This window comes from Solanum dulcamara, chromosome 1, assembly GCF_947179165.1.
Source record: "Solanum dulcamara chromosome 1, daSolDulc1.2, whole genome shotgun sequence".
Lineage (NCBI taxonomy): Eukaryota > Viridiplantae > Streptophyta > Magnoliopsida > Solanales > Solanaceae > Solanum > Solanum dulcamara.
Window position 1 is genome coordinate 78,089,066 of NC_077237.1, and position 10,759 is coordinate 78,099,824.

General features: G+C 36.8%; 2 protein-coding genes across 2 annotated transcripts; both read right to left on the minus strand.

Annotated features, from left to right (window-relative positions):
• Positions 1-3,795: 3,795 nt before the first annotated feature.
• On the minus strand, positions 3,796-5,666 carry LOC129894377 (zinc finger BED domain-containing protein RICESLEEPER 2-like). Its single transcript, XM_055970048.1, has 4 exons — positions 5,154-5,666; positions 4,295-4,961; positions 3,877-4,174; positions 3,796-3,808 (listed from the first exon to the last, which is right to left on the minus strand). Exons 1-4 carry the CDS (start codon positions 5,664-5,666, stop codon positions 3,796-3,798), a joined length of 1,491 nt encoding a protein of 496 aa, XP_055826023.1.
• A 773-nt stretch (positions 5,667-6,439) lies between these two features.
• Positions 6,440-8,923, minus strand: LOC129894386 (uncharacterized). The gene is made up of 5 exons (XM_055970057.1): positions 8,234-8,923; positions 7,905-8,081; positions 7,530-7,718; positions 7,055-7,280; positions 6,440-6,591 (listed from the first exon to the last, which is right to left on the minus strand). The coding sequence occupies exons 1-5, from the start codon at positions 8,921-8,923 to the stop codon at positions 6,440-6,442; spliced, it is 1,434 nt and encodes a 477-aa protein (XP_055826032.1).
• Positions 8,924-10,759: the final 1,836 nt, after the last annotated feature.

Here is a 10,759-nt window from a genome sequence, read left to right on the forward strand (position 1 = left end):
GAGAGAGAAGAAGAGGAAGTGAAGAAAAATATCTTCACATTTTTTTTCTATATTCCACATCTCATCATCATCAGTGTATATATTACATATACTTATACACTCAATCAGCACTCAACTAACAGACAACCAATCAGTTATAACCACTTCAACTAATTAACTACCTAATTAGTTCTTTAACAGATCTTTAGCAAAAAGACCAAAAAGTCCCTAGCTTGCTTCTTAACCTCTAACACTCCCCTTCAAGCTAGGTGGGGTAAAAATGTTCAACACCCCTAGCTTGGAAAAAAGATATTCATGTTGAGCCTTAGACAACCCTTTAGTTAGTATGTCTGCTGGTTGTTCTTGAGTTGGAAGATAGTGTACTTGGATTAAGCCTTGTTGCAGCCTCTCTCTAATGAAGTGACAGTCTATTTCTATATGCTTTGTTCTTTCATGATACACTGGATTGGCAGCAATCTAGATTGCAGCTTTTCTATCACTATACACCTGCACTGGCATCTCTACTTCAGCTTCCACTTCTTTCAACAATCCCAACAGCCAGACTAACTCTGATACAGTTGAGGCCATGCTTCGGTATTCAGATTCAGCTGAGCTTCTTGACACTGTGGACTGCTTCTTGGCCTTTCATGATATCAGTGACTCTCCAATCTTTATCATGTATCCAGTGAATGATTTTCTGGTTAGAGGGAAAGCAGCCCAATCTGCATCACAATAAGCACTAACCTGGTTGTCTGAGTGGCTTGAGAGTAGTATGCCCTGTCCAGGTTGTCTCTTTAGATACCTGACTACTCTTAGTGCAGCATCCATGTGAGACTTTTTTGGTTGATTTAAGAATTGACTCAATGTCTGAGTGCTGAAGGATATGTCTGGCCTTGTCATGTTGAGATATAGTAGCTTACCTATAAGCCTTTGATATGCTGATTGATCTGTCAGGGGATCATCTGATTCCTCTTGATTCTTGTTCACATGTTCATCATACTGTTTAGATGTCAACTTGACATTTACATCCATTGGAGTGCTTGCTGGTTTGGCTGCTGTCATTCTCACTTCTGCTATGAGTTCAAGTGTATACTTCCTCTGATGCACAAGTATTCCTTCTATAGATATTGTAAATTTATTTCCAAGGAAGTACTTGAGCTCCCCTAAGTCTTTCATTTTGAAAGCCTTTTGTAGAGCTTTCTTGGTTTCTACTATTAGCTTCAACCTGCTGCCAGTGATCAGCATGTCATCTACATACACAAGTACTATTGCAACTCCTTCTGATGACTTGTTAATGAACAAAGAGTAGTCATATTGGCTCTGTGTAAACTTCAGTCTTAGGAGGGCTTTAGTGAGTTTTTTATTCCACTGTCTTGGGGCTTGCTTGAGTCCATACAAAGACTTTGTCAGTCTGCACACATTCTCCCCTTGACTGACAAAATCTTGAGGAAGCTGCATATATATTTCATTTTGTTAAATCTTCATGCAAGAAAGCATTAAAGACATCCATCTGATGGATGTGCTAGTGTTTGGCTGCAGCAATAGACAAAACAGTTCTCACAGTGACCATTTTAACCACTGGAGAAAAAGTTTCTGTGTAATCAATTCCTTCCTACTGGCTATACCCCTTTGTAACTAGCCTGGCTTTGAATTTGTCTATCTCCCCTGTGGATTTATATTTGACTTTATATACCCACCTACACCCAATAGCTTTCTTGCCTGTAGGTAGAGGTGTAACCTCCCAGGTATGATTGCTCTCCAGGGCCTGAATCTCTGCTTGTATGGCCTCAATCCATCTAGGATCTTTGATTGCTTCAGCATAGGTGGAAGGTTCTGTCACAGTGGATGTAGCTGCAATATAACATTGATAAGAGGGGGATAGATGAGAATAAGTGACATAGTTAGAGATAGGATAGGGGACATCTTTAAGTGTATTGAAGGAGACAAAGTCCTTCAGCCAAATAGGGGGATGTTTAGATCTTGTAGACTTTCTAGTAGGTTGTGGAACCACTGCAACAGGAGGCACCTCAGGAACAATCAGATCATCCTGCAGCTGTACTTCAGGGAAGGGTTGAGTGACCTCAGTTTGCTCAACATCTGCAAGTATAGAAGTCTGATCAGCACCTGGTGATATTACAGCCTGGTCAGGACCTGGTGAGATCACAGGATCAAGTGTAGGGATCACTGATCCTTGCAGGGTGTCTATAAAAAGCTGCTGATGAGTAGACCTGTCATATGTGGCAAATGGGAAGATATCTTTCCTAAAGAGAACATTCCTACTCACAAAGAATGATCTGTTAGACAAATCAAATAATATGTATCCTTTATGCACTTCAGAGTAGCCCATGTGGACAACAAACCTTGATCTGGGCATGAGTTTATCATGTTCAGTAAGATTTTTTGCAAAGATCAAGCAACCAATTATCCTCAAGTGAGACAATCCTGGTTTTGCACCATATAGTCTTTCATAAGGGGATTTGAACCCAATGACACTTCTAGGAAGTAGGGATGGGCGTTCGGTATTCGGTTCGGTATTTTCAAAATTTAGATTCAATAATTCGGTAATCGGTAATTCAAAGTATATACCAAATACCGAACTTTCAAACTTCGGTTCGGTAATTCGGTAATCGGTAAATAAAAATTTGGTTCGGTACGGTATTCGGTAATACCCAAATTTCTGCATCTTATAAGATCAACACAAATACAAGCACTTTTTTTTACAAGATAAGTAGCCACAAACCATCTTAAAATAAAAACTAAAACTAAAACACCTGCAGCAGCTCCCTACACACACTACAACACCAACAACAATACAACATAAGCTGCAACAATACACCAAGCAGCAGCACACTACAACACCTGCAGCAGCTCCCTACACACACTACAACACCAAGCAGCAGCACACTATAACACCAAGCAGCAGCAAACTACAACACCTGCAGGCTGCAAGCTGCACTGCAGCAACAATAAGCCAACCAGCAGCAACAATAAGCTGCAACACACTCAAGCAGCTCCCTACACACACTACAACCAGCAGCAACAACACCTGCAGCAGCTCCCTACACTACAACCAGCAGCAACAACACCTGCAGCAACCAGCAGCAACAACAAACTACACACACTACAACCAGCAGCAACAACAAACTACAACACCTGTAGGCTGCAGGCTGCACTGCAACAACAATAAGCCAACCAGCAGCAACAATAAGCTGCAACACTATAATCAGCAGCAACAATAAGCTGCAACAATAAGCTGCAACACTACACACAACAGTCAATAGCACCTGCAACAGCATACAATATGCAACAACAACAACAAAATGATTCAGCTGCAACACACAACAACAACAAACAACATAAGCTGCAACACTACCTGCAGCAGCAGCACACTACACACAACAACACCACCACCTGAAGCAGCTCCAAAATCAGAAGTCAGAGGAAATAGAGTCCAAAATTTGCTTTTACTGTTTTTCAGCTTGAACAATGCAAGTCAATATCATCCATAGCTAAAAAGAATTTAAAATGTGTCAATAATTAAACAAAGTAAAAAAATATAAAAATAAAATACCGAAACTGAAAAACATACCAAGTTCAAGTTTCATAAGGTCATTAAAATCTTCTTCAACATTTATGGGATAAGGCTCATTTCGACGCCAATCTTGAAGACAAATAACAGCTTGCACCAATTTCGGAGTCAAAGAACTCCTAAATGAATCAAGAATACGGCCTCCGGTGCTAAAGGCACATTTCGATGCCACACTAGAAATTGGAATTGCCAACACATCACGAGCCATCTCGGAAAGAATTTTATATCTAGGAGAATGAACTTTCCACCACGACAAGATATCAAAATTATCGTCATCATCAGTCGGCTCTAGTTCTTCACTAAGATACCTTTCCAACTCCGACTTACTACCCAAACCTGTACCATCTAGTTTGTTCCTCTTCATTTGGATCCTATTTCTTACTTTTGTTGATTTTGTGCTAGTGTTAGAGATAGATGAATCCGATGTCTGACCCGATAAATCAGTGAGAGTAGATGGGCGTCGAGATACATTAGAGAATTTTGCTACATACTCTTCAAACATAGATTTCATGTAAGTCACCATTTCATCTTTTATTTCACTCCCCTTTTCATCTCCAAACATATCCTCAAGTGCGTCGCCAACATACTCAAGTTTGTTACGAGGATCTAAGATAGAGGCAATAAAAAGCACTTTATTCATTTTTTCAGGAGCACCCCAATACTTGACAAACTTTTGTTTCATTTTTTCTCCCATTTTTGCCAAAGAAGGATCATTGTCTTCCATACACTCTCTTAAATGATTGTGAAGCTCAACTATATCTTCAAAGTGACCAGCAGAAGTGACGTAGAGTGAACCTGAAACCTTTTCAGTTAGATCATAAAATCTTTTAAGAAATATTACCATATTTCTCACCTTTTGCCAATCATCACTTTCAAGTACACCTGCAACACTTCCATCTTCACAAACATGATTAGCAAGATAAGTTGACAATCCACCATCTTCGAGATCAAAGTAATCAAATGCACTCTCAAAATGTTGTGCGGCATCCAACATCAAGTAGGTCGAATTCCACCGGGTTGAAACATCTAAACATAATGACTTCTTACTGTCTATATTTTTTAGTTCACAATATTCCTCAAATTTTCTAATCCTTGCGGGAGATTGTCTAACATATTTCACCATTTGCCTAACACGTTTGATCGATGGACCAACTTCTTTCATGCCATCTTGCACAATAAGATTCAAAATGTGAGCCATACATCTCACGTGAAGATGGTTACCACATTTCATGGTAGATCCCCAATTAACCATTTGTTTGTGTAACTCTTTCACCATGACATCATTAGAAGAAGCATTATCTACAGTTATAGTGATTATTTTCTCCAATTTCCAATCAAGCAAACACTTACTAATACAACGGGCCATTTCGTCACCCTTATGACTAGTAACAACCTGAAAGTTTAAAATTCGTTTATGCAAAAGCCAATCACTATCAATAAAGTGTACTGTCAAACACATATAATTTATTCTTTGAATAGATGTCCATGTTTCTGTGGTTAGACAAACTCTCGGTGATGTTTCTTTCAAATACTTCATAAACTTTTATCTCTCTTCACCAAAAACTTGATAACAATCCCTAGTCACTGTTCTACGGGAGGGAACTCGAAATAAAGGTTGGGTTTTTTTCATAAAATTCTTAAAACCTTCCTTTTCAACAAAACGAAAAGGAAGTTCATCAAGAATTAACATCTCAACTAAAGCCCTCCGAGATGCCTCTTGATCAAAAGTCCAAATTGCCCCATCACACATTTCACCTTCTAAGGGAAAGTTTAAATTTGATTGTTTGTACTTGGAATTGAAATTGTTAACCTTATTTGGATTTTTAGGACAAGTTTTCAAATGTTTATTCAGTCCACTTGTTCTATTTTTAGTTGAATCAGCTAAAAGAACTTTACCACAATACTTGCACTTAGATTTATTAATTCCATCTTCTATGAGCTTCTCATAATGCGGCCAAGCAGCAGATCTTGATTCTATAGCTTTTCTCTTCACCGTCAATGCATGTTGTTGAACTTCCATTGTTGAATCAAGAGACTCGGTAAGATCCAAAGGTGCGCTTCCAATGACATTGGTCGTTCGACTTGTTTCATCTTCCATCTAAACATTGAAGAGAATACGAATGTTATAAGACATAAATTAACAATCATTTTCATTTGAAAGAAAGGAAGCAAGAAACAAAGCAACAAAGAAGGAGACTTTGAGCTGATACAGTGAGTTACTAAGAGCTGATACAGTGAGTTGGTTACTACTTTTTCCAATTCATTTCAAATCACAAACTTCACTTATAGTATATAGAAAATGAAACCTGCTCAATCTTAAGACATAAATTAACAATCATTCAAAACACACAAAAAATATGCAGAATCACAAAAATAAAATAAAAAATTCGCATTCCCATATACAAAAATTAAGAGTAGTTATTAGAAGGAGGGATGGGATGACTTACAGTTAGGAGGCAAGTGTTATGTCTTGTGTGAGTCTTGGTTCAGAAAATGTCAATACAACAAATATGTGAGTCTTGGTTCAGAAAATGTCAATACAACAAATATGTGAGTCTTGGTTCAGAACACACAAGTCAGTGTGGTATTTTGCTGAGTGAGAAGCAATTCGTATATGGGTTCAGATTTCAGAACACACAAGTCAGAAATCGTGGTGTATAGATATATTTGTCCACTTTTTTCAACTAAACTCAAAAAAGGACAAAAACTTCGTAATCTATTTGAAATGGAATTTAGGGTACGCGTATTATTTTGGGGGAAAATAGAGACAGAATGTGAAGGAAGACTGGAAGAGGAAGAGGAAGAGAAGAAGCAAAGAGAACTTACCTTCAAGTGAAGCGGTGAAGGTGAAAGCGGCGTGAAGCGGTGAAGCTAATGGCGGTGTGAAGCGGTGAAGGTGAAGGCGGCGTGAAGCGGTGAAGCTGATGGCGGCGTGACAGCGCGGTGAAGTTGAAGAGCTGAAGGCGACGTGAAGGCACGGTGAAGCTGAAGGGCTGAAGGCGGCGTGAAGGGCAGAAGCAGAACTTCAATAGTAGTGAAGTATTGAGATGAATACTGAATACTGAATAGGTTAAGTGTTGTTACTTGTTAGTGTGTAATGTGTTAGTCTGTTAGGGACTTCACTTAGGGTATGTTGAAGACAATTGGGCTGGATTAAATTATAGGAATGGGCCTATAGCCCTTATGTTTAAAAATTAAAAGGAATTTTTAGGAGCCCAACAGAAATAATTCGGTATTCGGTAAATCCCGAATATCGAACGGGATAATTAATAAATACCGAAACCGAAATCGAAATACCGAAATTTAATATTCCGGTACCGAATACCGGACCCAAGTACCGAATACCGAATACCGAAATACCGAAATAGCAGGTTCGGTTCGGTAATTCGGTTTTCAGTATTTTATGCCCACCCCTACTAGGAAGTCTGTTAATAAGATAAGTTGCAGCAAGTACACAGTGACCCCAGAACTTAATAAGAATTTTACCTTGAAATCTTAGTGCTCTTGTTACTTCAAGTAAATGTCTATGTTTCCTTTCAACAACACCATTTAAGGATTTTTGATGTATGACACCTAGTTCTTTAAACAGATGATCACAAACTGAGTTAACAAACTCTGTACCATTATCAGTCCTTATAGCTTTGACAGTCTTCCCAAACTGATTCTGAACATACTTCAGAAATATTGGAAGTGATATACAAATATCTGATTTCTATTTAAGCAAGAATAACCAAGTCATCCTTAAAAAATCATCAATTACTGTAAGAAAATATTTGTTGCCATCAAAGGTAGCTATTTTGTAAGGACCCCAAAGGTCAACATGTAACAATTCAAAACAGTCACTACTTTTGTTACTACTAAAAGGAAAAATAGACCTGGTTTGCTTAACTATTGGACAAACTAGACACTGAGAAACTTGACACATAGTGTGTTTAGTCATAGTAAACATTTTAGCAAGCACTGTTGAAGAGACATGTCCAAGCCTTTGATGCCATAACTTCACTTCTGTAGTTGAATCCTTGTCTGTGGGATGAGTTGAATCAACAACAAGAGCAGACTCTTTACTGGTGCTTTGAGATAATTGTCTCCACAGCAGATACAAATCCCCTTCTTTTTTACCAACCTCCTTCACCTTCCCAGTGTAAAGCTCCTGGAAAACACAAAAGTCAGGAAAAAAGGACACTGAGCATCCTAATTCCTTTGTTAGTTTGCTGACTGACATCAGATTATATTTGAACTCTGGAATGTGGAACACATTAGTAATAAGACTTCTAGTTGATAGACTACATGAACCAATGTGTGTTATTTGTGTGGTACTACCATTTGGTAAGGACACCTCCTTAGGAATATCTAGCTTTAACATAGACTCCTTTTTCAGCATATCCAAATTTGATACCATGTGGTTTGTTGCACCTGTATCTACAATCCAGACATTACTATTTTCAGTGACAAATAGTGTTTTACCTGCAGCGTTTGCCTTATTGTCATCAGATGCAGTAACTCTTGCTTGTGACTGTTGATTCAGCATTTTCAGAATCTGATCATACTGTTCTTTTGTGAATATGCAGCCTTGAAGTAATTATTTGACATCCTTTTTAGCTTGACTAGTAGTGATGGCAGGTGTGCTGGCCTCAACTGATTTGTCATGTACATTGGTGTTCAAACCATAAGAGAAATGAGCATGAGCAGGATGCTGACTGGAATTTGAGACACTTTGTATCTTTCTCTTTGACTTAAAGTCTGGTGGATATCCAACAACTTTATAACAGTATTTCTTAGTGTGGCCTCTACACTTGCACCTGAGCTGATCACACCTTTAGAATACATTGCTGCTGACTCTAAGATGGATGCATTTTGGCCCAAAGTATTGATGCCTGTAATAACAGACTTTTGACTTTCATCTCCTACTACCATGGCATAGGCCTGATTAACAGTTGGTAGTGGATCTATCATGAGTATCTGGCTCCTAGCCTGATGATACGAATCATTTAGCCACATTAAAAATTGGTATAACCTTTGTCTGTTCATGTGAACAATAAAACCTCTGGATTTCTCACAGTTATAACAAGGTGCAGGTACTAACACCTCAAATTCATCCCATAGAGCCTTTAGCTTTGTGTAATACGCAGAAACTGAAGTTGTTCCCTGCTGCAGAGTTGCAATTTCTTTGTGCAGACTATAGGTCCTTGAACCATTTACTCTATCAAATCTCTCTTGTAGGTCAGTCCACACATCCATTGCACTTGAAGCAAATGCAAGTCTACTGAGCAAATTTTTTGACACTGAGTTCATCAGCCATGATAAAACGATAGCATTTACCCTTTTCCATTGACTCCACAGTTCCTCACCATACATCTCCTTTCTACATGTACCATCAACTAGCCCTAATTTGTTCCTTCCTAGTAGAGTTAGTTTGATCGATCGATTCCATAAGGTGTAGTTCTCCACACCAATCAATTAAAACGAAATGATACTAATTCCATTTACATCTGTAGGACTTAAGAAAAGTGGATGATTGTAATCAATACCTTGCCCAAACATGGACGGATTCAGCTGGACCCGTTGACCTAGGGTTTCTTCACCTGTTATTTTTTTTCAAACTTTCTTCCTGTTTGTTGTAGTTGTAGGGACGATCTGAGCTTAGATCTGTAGATCGACCAAAAATTTTGATGAATCTATGAATCTAACTAGATTCTTTGACCCAGAAAATGAAACACCTACCACAATGAATCACTGTGATACACGCTCTGATACCATGAACAAATTGATACTGAGCTTCAGTGAGCTTAGAATCTCCTTGTGAGAGTAAGGAACAGAGGAAACATACAGAGAAAATAATGAAGAAGCAACGAAGAAGAGAGAAGAGAGAAGAGAGAAGAGAGAGAAGAAGAGGAAGTGAAGAAAAATATCTTCACATTTTTTTTTCTATATTCCACATCTCATCATCATCAGTGTATATATTACATATACTTATACACTCAATCGGCACTCAACTAACAGTCAACCAATCAGTTACAACCACCTCAACTAATTAACTACCTAATTAGTTCTGTAACAGATCTTTAGCAAAAAGACCAAAAAGTCCCTAGCTTGCTTCTTAACCTCTAACAATTTTCATTATTTGAATTTTGCCTACCACTACGACTACAGTTTAAAAACTCACCGAACAAAAATTATAAAAATTATGACTCAATAATTATGCCTGCAATCTATAGTCACCATTAACTTTAATACACAAAAATAACTTAGTTTGAAGAGTTAGGCTTCCAAGAACCCAATCGATGAGTAAAAAGAAGACAGAGGCACAAGAATAATTTTTGCAAATTAAGTTAATATACAACGATGCAATACATTCGTGTTGAAATTGAGGCACATAAATTTTAGATATTTAGAGTTTTAACGTAATTTAAATAAGAAAAAATTTAATAATCAAAATTTTAGTTGAGAGAAAATCTTAAAACTTTTATCATATTTTTTTAGTATTCCATAATTTCATAATTTTTAAAATATTTATTTCTTTATCATATATTTTAGTACTTCTTAATTTTTAATTTTCTTAATTCTCTTACCATATATTTTTTCCTTTTCATATATTTTAGAAGATAACAATAACAATAACCCAATGAAATTCAATAACGTGGGGTTTGAGAAATATTTTAGAAGATAAGTGTAAACAAAAAGTCCTATAGCTAAAAGGAATCAAAAAGTGATTAGATTTTTTTTTTTTTTTGAAAAACTCACGTAAGTTTTTGCTAATTAAAAGGGAAGTGATCATATGGACTTTTAATAACTTTTGCCTATTCTTTTGGACTTTTTTTTGGTTATTATTTTTTTTTGACGTTTTATTTTTATCTTCTTTTTTTTTCCTATTTCTTTGGACCATTTTTTTTGCTTATTTTTGGACCTTTTTTATGCCTATTATTTTAAAAGTTTTTTTTTCTTGGATCAAGTATTTTAGTTGGAAAAAGATTCTCTATGTAGGAATTTGATCATAATAACAAAACCTTTTCTATTTAATTTTTATTATGTTTATATAGTCAATAATTAACATCATTAAAATAATAATATAATAGTTTGAAAAAAATGGTGAAAAAACGATTTTATCTAAAATGGAGTCTTTTAATAAAGGGCAAAAAGTCCAATCAACATTTTAAGGATCTTCATGCTTTTAATATAGTATACATAGATAGA

What these genes read in the sequence shown, in the direction of transcription:
- LOC129894377 (XM_055970048.1), bottom strand. Translation starts at nt 5,666, where the DNA reads ATGGAAGATGAAACAAGTCGAACGACCAATGTCATTGGAAGCGCACCT. An exon ending in GAGTTCCCTCCCGTAGAACA is followed by an intron (nt 4,962 to 5,153) that starts GTGACTAGGGAT and finishes TTAAACTTTCAG; the next exon opens with GTTGTTACTAGTCATAAGGG. An exon ending in TCACAATCATTTAAGAGAGT is followed by an intron (nt 4,175 to 4,294) that starts GTATGGAAGACA and finishes CCTCTATCTTAG; the next exon opens with ATCCTCGTAACAAACTTGAG.
- LOC129894386 (XM_055970057.1), bottom strand. Translation starts at nt 8,923, where the DNA reads ATGTATGGTGAGGAACTGTGGAGTCAATGGAAAAGGGTAAATGCTATC. An exon ending in AGCTAGATATTCCTAAGGAG is followed by an intron (nt 7,719 to 7,904) that starts GTGTCCTTACCA and finishes TGTGTTTTCCAG; the next exon opens with GAGCTTTACACTGGGAAGGT. An exon ending in AAGAGCACTAAGATTTCAAG is followed by an intron (nt 6,592 to 7,054) that starts GTAAAATTCTTA and finishes CTACTATTGAAG; the next exon opens with TTCTGCTTCTGCCCTTCACG.